The 17,769-nt window shown below is 42.0% G+C and overlaps 1 protein-coding gene across 1 annotated transcript in view; it reads right to left on the bottom strand.

Moving 5' to 3' along the window:
* LOC138627160 (protein kinase C epsilon type-like) overlaps positions 1–17,769 on the bottom strand; it is a 46,113-nt gene that overhangs the window by 17,593 nt on the left and 10,751 nt on the right. The window contains exons 2-10 of the mRNA XM_069709305.1: positions 10,626–10,689; positions 7,704–7,869; positions 6,980–7,014; positions 6,672–6,760; positions 5,597–5,729; positions 5,381–5,523; positions 5,163–5,259; positions 4,835–5,079; positions 4,571–4,744 (exon numbers count right to left, since the gene is read on the bottom strand). Coding sequence (XP_069565406.1) covers positions 4,571–4,744; positions 4,835–5,079; positions 5,163–5,259; positions 5,381–5,523; positions 5,597–5,729; positions 6,672–6,760; positions 6,980–7,014; positions 7,704–7,869; positions 10,626–10,689 — 1,146 coding nt within the window. The remainder of the gene's footprint in view (positions 1–4,570; positions 4,745–4,834; positions 5,080–5,162; positions 5,260–5,380; positions 5,524–5,596; positions 5,730–6,671; positions 6,761–6,979; positions 7,015–7,703; positions 7,870–10,625; positions 10,690–17,769) is intronic.

Below are 17,769 nucleotides of genomic sequence, written 5' to 3'. Positions count from 1 at the left end.
GTCGGCTCCAAAAAGCCTCCGGCTCCATAGACTCCCATTCAACTTCTCTCATCAAATCCAAAGTGAATAAAATGTGTCCATCAGTTATCTCGGTGTTGTTAGCTAAAGTCACTCCTTCTTCTTAGTTTTCTGGAGGTCCATCTGAAAATAATCCCTCATTCATTAGAAAAGAAGATTCAAGAAGACCTGTTTTTGGGGGCGTGTCTGTTTGATTGACAGGCCTGTGGTGCAGTCAGGTTACAGCTATCGGTGGGCGGGACGTAGTATCGTCAGGTTTCCAATCAGATCAATCAGATCCACCGCTGGCTCCTCCCCCAGCTCATCCAAATATGGTCACTTCCTGCTCCAAACCGCTCCGAACTAGCAAAGATGGTGACGGACAGAATCTGAACTGGAGGATTCATTACGTTCATGAACCAACAAACAACATTAATTTGACCATACTGTCCTATTTTAGAAGTAAAAATTGACTGTTGTACCTTCACAAAGTTTCACTCTTCCTTTTCTCTGCAGCAAAGATGGAAGTAACATGAAGTCGTTATATAAAACCTCATTCGCGGTCGGCTGCAGTCGTTTCAAACCCCGATTTTAATCTAAACCCTCAAATCCTCAAACAAGAACGGAACAAAATGTCCTCAGTTTGGGAAAAAAAAACTAAAAAAGTGCTCTTATTTTGAAGGTAGTACAAGAACACACACACATAATGAAGTGCTCTGGTGAGTTGGCATCAGACTGATGGTCGTTACTACGAAACAGAAAAAGCATAAAACCCCCCCCCCCCCCCCCCCCCCCCCCCCCCCCCCCCCCCCCCCCCCCCCCCCCCCCCCCCCCCCCCCCCCCCCCCCCCCCCCCCCCGCAAAGATTTTCAGCCCAGAAGCAAAATTCAATCAGCTAATTCTCAGAAGAAATATTTTCAACTCTCGGTCCGGTTCGTGAGAACAGACCCGAGTCCTGATTCAAACCAAACCAATCCTGATCGACCTGAGCTGTTAAGAGTTCAGCTTCAACGACAAGAATTCACATTTGCACAGAAGAAAAAAATGAAAGCAACGACGTTCATTCCCTCATAAGTAGAGAGAGCGCAGTTACCTCAAAGGATCGCCAATAAAAATCATCTCTGGAGACAGAGGACAGTCAGAACTCCCCTTCGACGGCTTTATAGAATATATAATGCGTTCTTCTTTAAATCAGGCGCCCTTTAAAAACATTTAAAAACCAAATTCTTGGTTCAAAAACAATCTCCCTCAAACCAGAGGGTTTTCTGAGGAACTAGACTGCAATGTTCAGGTTTAATAACATTTGATGGATTTAACACTTTTAGACAGCTAAAGAAAGTTATTGCTTTTTCCTTAATGTTCACTAAATTCTTATTTTTACTAAATAAACTAAAAACCTGGGGGGAAAAATAAAGCTATAAAAACAAGACTCGGTCAGAAACCCAGTAAATGGCTGGACTGTGTTTGGAATACTTTTAATTTGAAATGGTGGGGGCTTTTAATTTGAAATGGTAGGGCTTTTAATTTGAAATGGTAGGGCTTTTAATTTGCAAAAAATAATCATAGCAGAAGCCGAGCAGAAGCTGTAATTATATCATGTCAGTGATTCAAGAGATTGTCACGTCTGATCTCTGATTGTTGGTTACAACTCGTCACTCTTTGGACCTCAAACATTCGATCACTGATGACAATCAAAGGGAAACTCAAAGTGCATTCGAATTTGTAAGATTAAAAGTTAAAGGATAAGGTTTTTTTTTTTATGAGAGTAAATCTTATAACAAACACTGCGTGTAAATCAGGTATATTACATCTTAAAGCTCCGTTTATAATCTGATGCACCGTTTCCTCCTGTTTAAATACTGTTTTGCCAGAAAAACGATGGCGGTCAGCTGTTTAAAAAAAAAAAAAAAAGGAAACTGTATATGTCAGCAGTTTTCACAGATTTAAAGCTGTATGTCAGAAAGAAATGATGTGAGATGTGGTTGGAGCGGTAAGGGAGGCAAAAATAATGTGAAATAAAAGCAAAGTAATTCAGAGAAATAGCAAATCAGACACTTTATGAATCATGTCATTTCTGTGTCACAGTATCTCACGCCGGATGGATGGTTTCCAGTCATCTGGTAACGCTGCCTTGATCTCTATCTGTGTCTCTGTGTCTCCGTCCTCAGAAGACAACAAAGCTCCCTGAATGCATCTGGCTGGTTTCTATCTGTCTCTGCCTCCTCTGATCTTCACCAGTTACAGCTGATTAAAAAAAGAAGAAACACCACTCCTCCGTGTGATCTGATCTCGGCAGGTTTTTCTTTCACCTGCTGCTTCACCTCCTTCGATCGTCCGTCCTTCACTTTGTTCGCTGAAGAAATAAATCGCGGCCTCAGAGAACGAGGCTACTGTTGTATAACGGTATTTACATTTCTCGGCGGTAATTAGGCCGATAGGGGAACAGCTGCGATCCCACAGTCGATTAAAGAGATGGAGGGGGGAGGGGGGAAGGGTAGGTAGGGCACAGGTCACACAAAGTACAAAGACCCATTAAAGGATGGTGATGTCAGTGCAAATAAATATAAAAGTGCATTTTTACTTTTACATTTAATTTATGGCTTTGTTGTATATTTTAACTTTATTCAACTTTATCAAAGTTTATTCTTGGTTTTAATTTCATCCAGTTTATTTCTTTTATTTATTTATTTTTATTTTTTTTTTATTCCTTTATATCTATCTTTTGTTGTCACTTTCTTTTTGTGAGGCACTTTGAGCTGCAGTTCTAGTACGAAAAGTAAAAATACATTTCATTATCATATTAAAATGAATGATAAAGGGCGACGATGGGGGCGGAGTCACAGCACATACGGATTATACATCAGGAGTCCGATAAGAATCACAGCTGTTATATAAGAGCAGCGCCTTTGTTTCGTCTGAGACCACAATCCAATCACAGGGTGTGTGTGTGTGTGTGTGTGTGTGTGTGTGTGTGTGTGTGTGTGTGTGTGTGTGTGTGTGTGTGTGTGTGTGTGTGTGTGTGTGTGTGTGTGTGTGTGTGTGTGTGTGTGTGCGTGGAGACAAATTAAAAGAACAAAATCATGAATTAAATATGAAAGAAAGAAAGAAAGAAAGAAAGAAAGAAAGAAAGAAAGAAAGAAAGAAAGAAAGAAAGAAAGAAAGAAAGAAAGAAAGAAAGAAAGAAAGAAAGAATCAGCAGTATCTAAGAACAATCTGTATTTTCCTTTAAAGGAAATAAATAAATCAAACGGGACTCAAACTTTCCAGAACGTTCTGAGAAAATAAACAAAAGATGCAGGTCACAAAATCTCCTCTTCCTCCTCCTCCTCCTGTTCCTCCTCCTCCTGTTCCTCCTCCCGTCATTAATTGGAAAATCACTTTAAAAAAAGGTTTTTTTGGGGGGGGGGCGGGCACATGTCCTGTTTGATTGACAGGCCCGTGGTGCAGTCAGGTTACAGGTAATAAAACATCTTCTCCCGAATCTCCTTTTACGAGCAGGTTTTTCAGAAACTTCTGGAAACTCTTGATCTTAAAGTTTCACCGTTTCGATGCTTCTGAACAAAACCGAGAGAAACTTTTCGGCGCGATTAAAAAGTTCCCGCCTGCGTTTCCTTCTCGAGCTGCACCGAAAGGACTTCGGACATCAGCGACTGAAAACACACTCGTAAACACTTACGCAACGTCGGACAGACACAACACGCAGCGGTGCGGCGCGACTGTTTGTCCCGCCCACCTTTTGTGTGTCTGTCCGTCACGGCGCAGTCGCCGTGGCGACGGAAGAACGAGCTGAAAGTGGAGACGATGAAAGCAGAGCGGACGTTAAATACACTTCGGTGTTCTTCCTGGATTCAAATGATGAAGACAGATTACATCATCTGTTCAGCAGCTGTAAATATTAAAATATGACGATGCACGTTTGTCCCACGACGTAAAGAGAAAGTTGTATTTTACTTAAAAAGTATTTTAATGAGACGAAAGCACAAAAAAAAGAACCCAAACTTGTGTATCATCAGCTGATCTTCAGATATCACGTACAGTTAAATCTTTAACACCAACCTTCCAGTTTCAAACACTATTTAGGTCCTTTTTATGTAACTTTTAAAAACGTGTTGATCGTTTGTGGCTTTAAATTTAGATAAATTATAAAATCTTAAAACAAAAACTACAGAGGAAAAGTTTGATTCAGTTTTTCCTGATGTTTAAAATAGAAACTAAAAAGTTTCACACTGATAAACTCCTGAAACTCTCACATTAGTTCAGTTTTGCATCAATTATAATACTTATGTGTAAATTCTTCATTCATACTTGTCTTTCTTTTTTGTCTTTTTTTTTTTGTCTCTTTATACTCAAAGCGGATTTTAACATTTTACAGACAGAAATTTTATTTTCTTCAGACTTTCACAACTGGAAGCTGCAGATTTAAATGTAGTGTGATGCTGCCCCCTGGAGGTGAACAGTATGTCTGCATGTGTGTGTGTGTGTGTGTGTGTGTGTGTGTGTGTGTGTGTGTGTGTGTGTGTGTGTGTGTGTGTGTGTGTGTGTGTGTGTGTGTGTGTGTGTGTGTGTGTCCCTACTTTGGTCTGGAGGCAGCAGAACAGCTGTGTGAGGTACGGGTGTTTCCTCGCCAGTGCCAGGATGCGTTTCTCGGTCAGCGTGCAGTCGACGTCGTCGTCCTGCAGGATCACGTCCTTCTTCAGCACTTTGACGGCGTAAACCTCGTCGCTGCCCTTCAGCTCCGCCAGCATCACCTAGGCAACGCCACACGTCAGGAAACAAGAAACGATTGACGACGACGACAACGACGACAGGAGAAGAAGGGTATTTTTGGCCCCGCCCACCTTCCCGAAGCTTCCCTTCCCCAGAACTTTGATGAAGACGAAGTCGTGCAGGTTCATCCTCTTCGGCTCCGGAGCGCCGCCGTGACCTCCGACCCCGCCGTTCTCCCGGCCGCCCTCGCCCTTCGCGACGCTTTCCCCGTCGCCCGTCACCGCGGCGACCGCGCAAGGGGAAGAGAGAGTCTTGAGGTCGTCTCCGCGGCGGTCGAAGGAGAGCGCCTTGCGGATGTTCTCCAGCTCCTTCGGATCTGCACGGGAGAAAAAGCAGAAAGGGTTTGTTTGTTTGTTTGTTTGTTTGTTTGTTTGTGTGGAGGTCGGACCGTCGCCGTACCCAGTTCGCACGGGGAGGTCGGGGCGGACCTGGAGCGGTCGTCCTCGCTCTGATTCGTCCCCGACGGCGGCCGCTGAGCGTCCCGAGCCGAAGGAATCTGTTCAAAGACGACTTTTCATGAAATGCACAAAAAAAAATCTAAAGAAAGAATCAAGTTTTCTTTGTTTTGTTTTTCTTTGGGGAGTAAATAGATTTGAAAAGAATATAAAGTTTGGGACCTTCTTCCTCCTCTGAGCGCTGTTGGAGATCTTGTCCGGCGTCACTCCGAGGTCGGAGAGCACCTTGGCGATGCCGCGGGCGTCCACGCCGCAGTTCGGAGCGACGTTGGTCTCGCAGCGCCGGTGGACGTTGACTTTACACACTGAGACACAAACAGGACGTCCTGAACACGTCGAGGTTCGATCGTAACGTGAATAAATGAATCACGTTCGTACCTTTGCACTGGAGGCCCTGACGCAGCAGACCCCACAGCAGAGAGCCGCAGTGGTCGCAGAACGTCAGAACCTTGAAGTTGTGGATTCTGAACTTGTGCGGGACGTTGACGCTGAACCTCTGAGAGCCGACAGTCTGCGAGAAACACGGAGACGGACAGGAAGCAGTCTGAGTGTTGTTCTGTCGCCATGGCGCCAGCAGAACTCCAGTGTTGACAGTCTGAAAACCAGCTAACAACGCTAACAACCTGCTAACAACGCTAACAACCAGCTAACAACGCTAACACCTGCTAACAATGCTAACAACCTGCTAACACTGCTAACAACCAGCTAACAATGCTAACAACCAGCTAACACTGCTAACAACCAGCTAACAATGCTAACAACATGCTAACAATGCTAACAACCTGCTAACAATACTAACAACCAGCTAACAACGCTAACAACCTGCTAACACTGCTAACAACCAGCTAACAATGCTAACAACCAGCTAACACTGCTAACAACCAGCTAACACTGCTAACAACCAGCTAACACTGCTAACAACCAGCTAACAATGCTAACAACCTGCTAACAACCAGCTAACAATGCTAACAACCTGCTAACAACCACCTCACAATGCTAACAAAGACCTAATTTCACGAAAACAAACAGCTCAAGTTAACAAACATCTAACAAACAGTTAATTTTGCTAAATAAACAAACAGCCGACAAAAGCTAAAAAAAATTAGTTTCTTAAAAAAAAAAAAAATCTAAACTCAAGTTAATAAACAGCTAACAATGCTAACAACTAGCTAACAAAGAGCTAATTTAGCTAACAACGCTAACTGTCAGATGGATCAGAAGGTTGCAATCTATAAAAGATCAAAACTGAAGGAAATATGATTAATTATTAATAATAATGATGAAGGACTTGATTGGCCGGCTCGGGATGTAAAATGTCGCTTATTTTCATTTGATGTTTTTGAGCTGGAATCACTGATCTGATGGATTCGACGTCGGCTGGAGGCGAAACGCTAACAAACAAACAAACAAACAAACACGTAGACAAGAAGCCGCTGAGCTCGGCGGTTCGTACCTCGCCGACGGTGTCGTCCTGCTTCTTCATTCCTGCACACTTGGTGATGATCAGCTCATGGCAGCGCTTATGGACCACACAGGTACACACTGCAGGAGGAACACACACACACACACACACACACACACACACACACACACACACACACACACACACACACACACACACACACACACACACACACGCAGCACACACACACACACACACACACACACACACACAACACACACACACACACACACACACACACACAGGTTAAAAGGTGTCAGGTTTCTCCGTGTTTCACCGTCATCGTGTGGATTTCCTACCTTGACACTGGTAACCTTGTTTCCCTAAAACGCCCCTAAGAGACAGAAAAACACAACTTCGATCAAATAAAATACAAAATATTTCCAACAAAATGGGATGAAAAAGTCCCATTTTTACTTCAGGACCTCGAACAGTTGAACAAACCCTCTGCAGCTGGACAGTAAAACTACTTTTTCTTCACCACTAATTCACCAGTTCTTGTATTTTACTCGTGTTACCGACGTCGCTCTTATTTGTTGTAGATTTTGTTTGAAGGATGTGTGAATCACACGAGTTCTTCCATCTCCACCGTCGCCGCATTCATCTCTTTACTGCCGGCGTTTCTTTTCCCATTTTATTTTCTATTTGCACTTTATTTCACATTATTCTTTGTTCTTTTCGTCACAAGTTAAAAAGGGGCGTCTTCAGACGAGATGCGAAGCGGCATCGGACCCATTATTTTGTGTCCTCTGACGTCCGCACAATCTTTGAAGTGAAAATTTAATCTAAACATGAATAATTGAATAAATCACCTTTAGATGTTTGCTGAACAAAAGCTCTGATGACGTCAGATGGAGGACGCCTTTTATTTATTTATTTTGCAGCCTCAAAGTGAAACAAACCAACAGAGAAAACTCAACGTCCATAAAACGACCCAAATCTGACAGTTTCTATTTATAAATTCTGTTCATAAATTGACGCAGAGATTTTTGTGTGCTTTTGTTTTGTTTTTGTGTTGCTCACCAGATGAAGTCCCTGCAGTGGGAGCAGTAGGTGGGCTGCCGCAGGTACGTGGCCATGAACTTGTGTCCGTTGACCTGGTGAACTCTGCGGCGGACGGCGCCCTGACGCTTCCTGGGACGCATCCGCTGGCGAAACACGCGCTCCTCATTCTCAGTGGAGCTGGCAGCTGCTGCATAAACACACACACACACACACACACACACACACACACACACACACACACACACACACACACACACACACACACACACCTTAAGATGATGTCATACAGAAAACATCTGGAGGTTGGAACACGTGTCCAACGCTGCATGACATTTATTCCATCTGAAACAAATGATAATCCAAGCTTTTAAACTGGTGCAGGAAGTTTGTGAAACATTAAACCAAATGTGCACTAACAGCATGTGGCCACTAGATGGCGACGACACCGCGTGTGTTTCTGACTGGAAGATGAAGAGGTTTTCTTCTCCAGTGAGAAACGTGACATCCTATTTCCCAGAGGAACAGCAGAGGTTTTCAATTACTGTCTCACCCCGTGGTAATTACACGCACACACACACACACACACACACACACACACACACATATATATACAGACACACACACATGTACACACACTCCTGGGGCCAGAGAGGGAGGGGCCACTTTAAACTGATGTAAATTAGGATGAATCGTTATATTGTTGAGTCTGAACACAAACAGAAAAAAATATTAAAAACTAGTAAAGATAAAAAATATATATATATATATAAGGAAATTGAATGTGTGACTTTGTTGACAAAATTAAATTAAAATTAAAAAAAAAAAACGGTTTTCTTGCTCGGAGGATTTAGACGTGTGGAAATCAGGAGATTGAAATTACGTTCAGCATTATAAAATTATATCTTCTTGATTTCTTCCGCCCACTCTGTAGCTCGACCCTCTGTGTAGCTCCACCCTCTGTGTAGCTCCACCCTCTATGTAGCTCCACCCTCTGTGTAGCTCCACCCTCTCCGTAGCCCCGCCCTCTCTGTCAAGCTTCACACTTTCAGCAGCTCTGCTCTTTGAACCTTTACGACTGCTCGTACCGTCCACCGTCTTTCAGCCCCCGTTGCTACACGCCATCACCGTCACCTAGCAACTGACGACCACTGCCATAGCAACAGTGATTCGACTGATACCGAGGAGGGTTCAGTGACATCACACACAGTCGGCACCTTCGACTTGTTATTTAGTGGCACCGAAAGGACTCGGAGGCTCGAATCCAGCTGCAAACATCTGGATCCAAACAATGTCCATGACACTGATGTAATAATAAGTGAGAGTGTTGCTGCTCAACACCTGAAACTACTTTCATTAACACCGTGATTTTGGCCTTTTAGATGCCAAACATCTTAAAAATCCACTAGTCGGCAGTAAAGTGACAAAACATAGGCCATTCTAGAAAATACACTGACTCCACAGAAACCTCTGAAAAACACACGTACTTATTAAAACTTAATACAGACAGCAGTCGTTATGGAGAAACTCGTGGTTTCCTGGGGAAATGTGGTGAACCAGCTGGTATGACAGCTGAGACGTGATGCTTCGGCGCCACGCAGTGTTTCCACAGGACGGAGCGGCAGCAGCATGCGTGTGAATTTTTGTTGTTGTTGTTTTGCATGCATGTTAAAAAAATAAATAATGAAAATATATGTAAATATATATATATATATATATATATATATATACATAACAAAAATCAACTGAGATATTTAGTTTTATATATATATATATGTATATATATATATCAGCAGCGGTCCATTTAGTTGATTTTTGTTATATTAGTTGTTGTTTTTCACTTGTTTGTCTACAAGCAGCAACAATAACTGCTATGTAATATAAAAAATTAAGTAAAAAATAATCATAAAAGTGTTGTGGATGATGAAGGCCAACAGGTTTCCTTCATCATCCTCAGACAATAACACTCAGAGCTGATAACAACGTAAATATATTCCACCTGCTTTTAGTAACAGCAGCTTATTGTGTTTGTGTGTGTGTGTGTGTGTGTGTGTGTGTGTGTGTGTGTGTGTGTGTGTGTGTGTGTGTGTGTGTGTGTGTGTGTGTGTGTATTAAAGATAATAGGTTGATTGCAGCTCTCAGGTCTGATAGCTCAGCCGTGTGTTCTCTGCTATGCAAACACATTTAAAGTAATGACTGCAATTTCAACCCCACACACACAAACACACACAAACACACACACACACAAACACACACACGTGCACACGCACACTATAAACGTTATGTATGTCACAGCAGGAAGAAAAGGCCGCCGACACAGACAAAAATATAATTTAAGAATCGATTTATAAAAGAGAGAAGAAGGTGATTTCCTGGAGAACGTCCTGATGAGACCTCTTCATCACTCTGTGCCCCCCCCCACCTCCCCCCCGTCCTCTCTCTGTCAATGATGTCACTGGTCCATTACTGAACACTCCACTTTACTAATCAATTTATCACCCCTCTCCTCCCCTCCCTCTCCTCCCTCCCTCCCTCTCAACCTCCAGATAACTCCCTCTTCCTCTCCACCTAGATCTCCAGACCTGATATGAACCCGAGTAATAAAACTCAAAACCTCATTTGAAGTTTCTATTTTAAATTTAAATATCTGATTTAAATCTATTTTTGCATTCATAAATGTTATTTTTTTCCATTTTCAAGACACTATTATCAATGTAATATTGAATATTCATATTTAGCATATGTGACTTTCAATTTGGCTCTGACATGATGCAACAAGAAAAATCTAGATTTTATAAAAAATGTATTGTAAAAGGCCACCGCAACTTCTAGGTCAATTCTCACTAAAAGTTGTGGTTTTAATATTTCCTTTAATAATAATAATAAGAATAACTGGGTCACACAACAGAAAGACATCCGCGTTACGTCATTAACGCTTCTTACCTTCACTGGAAGATCCCGACAGGTCGATAACGATGTACACCTTCCCCTCCGGCTCCAGATCGATCTGCAGACAAGGAAAGAGTTGACGTTACATTTAAATGAGTCAAAATCAGCTGATAGATCGTAACACAACCATCAGTGATGTCATCACTTATAAGTGATGTCATCGTTGGTTTGTGAACATTATGAATCCTCCAGTTCAGATTCTGTCCGTCACCATCTTTGTTAGTTCGGAGCGGTTTGGAGCAGGAAGTGACCATAATTGGACGAGCTGGGGGAGGAGCCAGAGGTGGATCTGACCGATCTGATCGGAAACCTGACGATACTACGTCCCGCCCACCGATAGCTGTAACCTGACTGCACCACAGGCCTGTCAATCAAACAGACACGCCCCCAAAAACAGGTCTTCTTGAATCTTCTTTTCTAATGAATGAGGGATTATTTTCAGATGGACCTCCAGAAAACTAAGAAGAAGGAGTGACTTTAGCTAACAACACCGAGATAACTGATGGACACATTTTATTCACTTTGGATTTGATGAGAGAAGTTGAATGGGAGTCTATGGAGCCGGAGGCTTTTTGGAGCCGACCTCTAGTGGCACTCGCTGGTATTGCAGCTGAAGACACTTCTGGATCGGAACCATTTTTTTAGACCCGGAAACTACGAACACTTTTATATCCAGTCCGTGATCTTAACGCGTCTCGGTAACTGAGGTGTTCAGTAAAACGTACAGTGTGCTGAGTCAGCACTTCCTGGAGTTCCTCTGAAACTGAAGGAAACTTAAAATGTTTAATAATTCTCCAGGCAAGTTCAGGAATTCATACGGAGCCTCTCTCCTCCTGCGATCGATGTCCATTTAACGGCATCTTTCATGTGATGACTCAGCAAATTCTCCCAATCAGCCTCTATAATAAGAATTTTTTTTTTTTTTTTAACACATGAATCTGAGGGAGTGATTTATTTATTTTTTCTCACGTGAAGCGTTTCCCTCCGTTAAAACTCTCCGAGTGGAACATGCAGCGAGCGGCCGCATCGTGTTTCAGATTTTTTTTTTCAACAGACATATGAAAGGGGAACATTGTGTGTGTGAATGTGGTGGAACAAAGTCTGGACCGGACCGACGGCAGGACCGGACCGCAGAAAACAAATGTCTAAAAAAAACAACAAAAAAAAAAAATTCTTCTTACGATTTATGAATGAAAAAAACAAGAAAATAAAATGTTTAAAAAATGAAAAAGAACAAAATGCAAAAAAACAAAAACAAAAAACAACAACTTGGCATCAGCTATTTGTTGGGATCGGAAAAAAAACAAAGAAACGTGCAGCCGACCCTGTGAAACTTGATGTGATGGCGACTTCCTGTTTGGCCAAAAAAAAAGAAATAATCTCCCACAATCGCTTGAAACCGCGGCGGTGATGTGGCAACAAGCAGGCGAGAAAGTTGTAGGAAACAAAAAGGAACAAAAAAAACGCTGTGGTGTGAGACTTACTGCGAAGTGGAGGTTGACATATCCTGTCTCTCACACACACACACACACACACACAGGGGTATGAATGGGTCGAATACGTGTGAAAATGTGTGTGTGTGTGTGTGTGTGTGTGTGTGTGTGTGTGTGTGTGTGTGTGTGTGTGTGTGTGTGTGTGTGTGTGTGTGTGTGTGTGTGTGTGTGTGTGTGTGTGCATTCGAGCTATCCGATGAAGGCCTCGGGGGGGTTCAGGGAGTGTCAGCCACCCACAGCGTCCGTAATACGTCCGTAATATGCCCCCTCCCACCCACCCACACACACACACACACACACACACACACACACACACACACACACACACACACACATGCACAGTACGCAGTGAAGCCTTGGTGCCGTGAAGGCAGACAGGCGTGGGCTCAGTCATGTATACAGTCAAGAGATGGAAAGCAGAGCGATGGGGGAGGAGGGGAGGAGGGGGGGCAGAGAAAGTTTGTTGGCTCGTTGCAGTAAGAAAGTGAAGAGAGGAGGAGGAGGAGGAGGAGGAGGAGGAGGAAGCATCATGACTGATTGGTGTGTTGTTGTTTGTTCTGTTAAAACACTTTTCATATCACCATCAACAGCTTTGTTGTTGTTGTTTTTATGTCTGCATCACCGGACGCCGCCGAGCTCTAACAATATAATTATTCTCATCCATCTGCATTTTGTAGAAGAAGGAACGGAAGGAAGGAAGTGGTCGTGGCAGATGGGACAGATGAGTCTGATGGAGGAGGAGGAGGAGGAGCAGGAGGAGGAGGAGGAGGAGGAGGAGGCTGAAGAAATTAGAAACAAGATTTTTTAAAAAGGAACTCTTTGAATTGTGGATGTTTTTGTTTCCAGCGTCAAATGAAATTAAAAAGGGACGTCGTTGTCTTCCTGTCAGAGACGAGAGCAGCTGGAGGTTTGATTGACAGCTGAAATTAAGATCAATGGACTGAACGATGGAAACGGAGGACGACGAGAAGAAGATTATTTGGAGAGAAAAATACCGGGAGGATAAAAAGAGATTTAGGTTTTTAAAGTAGTATAATAAAAAATAAAAAAAATGTACCAGTGTTTATTTATTAAAATTAAGATCACTGCATTCAAAAAAAGACATTTTACAGGTTAATTTGCATCAAAACTATTCAGCGATGTGAATTTGCAGATCGTTTTTTTTAAATAAAGTTCAAATCGATTGATGTCAGCTCATTCTTCAGAAAAAATAACCTGACCTCAAACATTAGAAAAACACACACACACACACACACACACACACACACACACACACACACACACACACACACACACACACACACACACACACACCCTCCTTCCTATGAGGTCACTGCCCTTCGTTCATCTGCTGCTTACTGAGCGCGCTCAGACTCACAGGTGCAGATGTCACTAAGTATAGAGGCACAAGAGGAAGGAAAAGGCCTCTCTGTGTGTGTGTGTGTGTGTGTGTGTGTGTGTGTGTGTGTGTGTGTGTGTGTGTGTGTGTGTGTGTGTGTGTGTGTGTGTGTGTGTGTGTGTGTGTGTGTGTGTGTGTGTGTGTGTGTGTGTGTGTCCAGCACTCCTGTTGGCATGCGTCGAGTCTCACGCACACATGCGGCGGATGCACGAAGCCAGTTTTACTCGTGTTTATCTGAGAGGTCAAAGGTCACAGGAAGAGGAGGAAGGAAGGAGTGTTCGTTGTAGATCACATGTATGTGCGTGTTTGATGTTCAGTGTTGATGGAAAATTACCGCCGCAATCCGTCGCGTTGTAAACAAACGTCATCGACGAATATTGTGCAGGAAGTCCAAGAAACGAGAGCGTTTGTCTCCCCCTGCTGTCGGGGAGAGAAACTGCAGCAACACGCGATGACGTCATCGCTACCACAACAGTGGATAAATTAAAAATAAAAGGCTTCAAGACTCCCGTTTCACTGTCAGAATTTATGATTGACATGTGGAGAGTCTAGAAGTTTCAAGTTAGCATCGGGCTAAACAGGAAGTTAGCCAGCAGAATTCTTACTGAGCACGCTCAGTATGAATTCACCTGGCCGGCGCAGGAACGTCTCACCAGACGGACAAACTGAGTGGGAAGTTTAATCAGCACGTAGGACATTTATTTATATAACATTTATTTATATGACATTTATTTATATAACATTTATTTATATGACATTTATTTATATAACATTTATTTATATAACATTTATTCATATAACATTTATTTATATAACATTTATTTATATAACATTTATTTATATGACATTTATTCATATAACATTTATTTATATAACATTTATTCATATAACATTTATTTATATAACATTTATTTATATAACATTTATTTATATGACATTTATTTATATAACATTTATTTATATAACATTTATTCATATAACATTTATTTATATAACATTTATTTATATAACATTTATTTATATGTAAAAGTCCTGAACTGTAGTTTTAATCTATTTACCTTTTGAGAACATCCTCACTGTGCACTAGACACACACATGGTACACACACACACACACACACACACACACACACACACACACACACACACACACACACACACACACACACACACACAGTATAATCAAATTGCCGGCTTTAACTCAATTGAGCAGGTTTCCCTCCATCCTGCCTCCACTGCCCTGATGCATCTGAAGCCTGGTGTGTGTGTGTGTGTGTGTGTGTGTGTGTGTGTGTGTGTGTGTGTGTGTGTGTGTGTGTGTGTGTGTGTGTGTGTGTGTGTGTGTGTGTGTGTGTGTGTGTGTGTTTATAGTGACAGCTCCATGTGACTCAGTCTGGCTCAAAAATAGAGATCCTTCAGCAAGAAAGGACTCCTGTCCACACCTGCCACACACACACACACACACACACACACACACACACACACACACACACACACACACACACACACACACACACACACACACACACACACACACACAGAGTCTGTCAAGGTTGAAGTGGAAGCACATGACTGTTGAACTCCCAGCTCAGACTCACTGCAGACAAACACACACACACACACACACACACACACACACACACACACACACACACACACACACACACACACACACACACACACACACACACACACACACACACACACACACTACTATACTTGTAAGGGCCCTGGAAATAATTTATAAGTTCTAATACGATCGATATAAAAGTGAATCCATCAGGAAAATACAAGTTCTGACTTCTTTTTTTTTCTGACACACTTCTTTCAGGTACTTCAACGACGTTGGAGGATTAACACCGGACGGATAAAAACGACAATGAATGATGCTTCAAATCAGTAAAATGTCCTTTTAACTTGAACCTGATTGTAACCTGAGATATAAAAGCGAGTGTTGAGCCCTTTGGAAGACGTGAGGTCAGAAAAAAAAAAAAAAAGATTGAAAGTCTGATTGGTCCTCAGAAGAATAGAGAGTCTGAACAGAGTGTTACATGAAACACGCCACGGTGGAAGCAATCAAATTAATACCTTTTACAGTCAACAAATGGACGCATTAGAGCGCGCACACACACACACACACACACACACACACACACACACACACACACACACACACACACACACACACACACGTCTGTCCTCTTTATCCGCGTCTGTCTCTGCCTAATTTGTCCCTGTTGAATAAATGATGCTGCAGCATTGTGAACACGCCAGTCTCACACACACACACACACACACACACACACACACACACACACACACACACACACACACACACACACACACACACACACACACACACACACACACACACACACACACACACACACACACACACACACACACACACACACAGGCTGTGTCGGCCTCGAGGTCTGAAGCCAGGTAACATCTGTGAACCGAGACCGTCACACCGGACCTGAACAATCAAAGACGGAAAAGTCACAATTATCTGGGTTAATTCGTCCGATCGATGTTTGTGGATGTTTTTCTCTCGGGCTGCCAATTAGTCGATCCGTCCGCATGATGGCTGAACAGAGGGAGTCAGAGGAGGAGCACGAATCCATCAGCAGCAACCCAACACTGTTTTATTTAGGTTCCTATTTCGTACATTTTATAACATTAGGAGGATTAAATGATGATAAAACTAATCATCGACTTTCAGATAAAGTCCCTGCAGGAAATCAAATTCTCGCAATCCTAATAATTTAACGCAAATTCAAGCAATTCTCTGCAATATTTGCAGGAGCTTGCAATTTTTCCGCAAAAAGGAAATTAAAATGATGATTAAATGTTTGTGACCAGAGGAAGTGATTCCATTTTACTGGATGTTAAATGAGTTTTCTCCACACGTCCAGTTGTCAGAGACGTCTCTTTGTTTGTTTCATCCAGCAGGTGTTGAATGAACACGAATTAAACAGCATCTAAAGCTCTTATTTTGAAAGGCTGATGTAGTCCTTGTTTCTATATTCCAGTCACAGACAGTCTGTTCTGGAAACATACGCAGCTTTTAGGACCTTTTAGGAGCTTTTAGGAACTTTTAGCTCCAAATTCAACAAATTAGTTCAACATATTTAAAACTCACTTAAAACTGCAAATTTTTGGAGAAAATCCACCTCAAAATTAAAACATTTTTGATCCCAACAAGCACAAATATAAAGAAAAAACTTCGACATGCTCGATGGACGGTTTTATTAGGATGAACTAGAACATAAAACCACACGATGTCTGCGGAAGGAAAGTCAGAGTTAAAACTGCTCGTTGAACGGTGACCTACATTACAGGTTTCATACACAGTGTGTCAGTGTTTTCAGTGGAAGAGGGTGGTGGTGGTGGTGGTGGAGGGGGGAGGCATGATGGACAACTGCAGATAAGAAATCAGACAGAGTCAAGTGGTGACGTTCAAACACCGTCCCGACTGGTGACGGAGCACCGAATGATTCGCTGACGAGGCAGAAAAACACGAGGACACGCAATTTGGAAACCGAAGTAGGTCAGAAAGAAAAAAGAAAAAAGAGCCGGGATGTAGGCCCATCTCCGTTATTGCATCATCGCCTGATTCTATTAAATGATCGTTAAAATCTTCATGTGTGTAAAAAACAAACCCAGAAATGTCCCATTTTCTAATTTCCACGTTGTTTTCTGATATTTTAATGACATTGTGTTGTTGCTGCTTCTTCTGATTTATAAGAGGAGAATTTAGAAGCAATAACTTTTTTTTAAAATTTGTTTTATCTTGAGGCACTTAATTTCTAATTAGTAAAGCAGGCTAATTCTGTTAATGTTAAGATTGTGGATTTAGTTGGAAAACCAAACAGCAGGAAACATTCTGGTTTTAAACCAACAGAAACACAATATTTATCATTTTTTTGAAGGAGTTCAACACAATAAATTGGAATAAATTTATCTGTATTTTTAATTTTTTTATTCTCGCAACAGGCGTTATTGTTCTTTTCTTTATGCTTCAATACTTAATGCTACTTAATAAATGTCTCTTCTCTTTTCACACTGTGTATTATTAATCTACAATTAGGCTTTAATGGAGTCTACAAAATGAACAGAAAAACACTTACATTTTTTTGTATGTCAATTAATACAAGCATTTTGACATTCTCTGTCTTCACAGCATGAAGTTACAGAAAAGGTGAAACTGAAGCATCAAACCGTGAATTTAACTTTTTAATTCG

This window comes from Brachyistius frenatus, unplaced genomic scaffold (assembly GCF_029030835.1).
Source record: "Brachyistius frenatus isolate BFR_SWC_R1_liver_20210118 unplaced genomic scaffold, ASM2903083v1 Contig_82, whole genome shotgun sequence".
Classification (NCBI taxonomy): Eukaryota; Metazoa; Chordata; class Actinopteri; family Embiotocidae; genus Brachyistius; species Brachyistius frenatus.
Note: the sequence above shows the minus strand (reverse complement) of the source record. Positions and strands in the feature narration are given on the sequence as shown.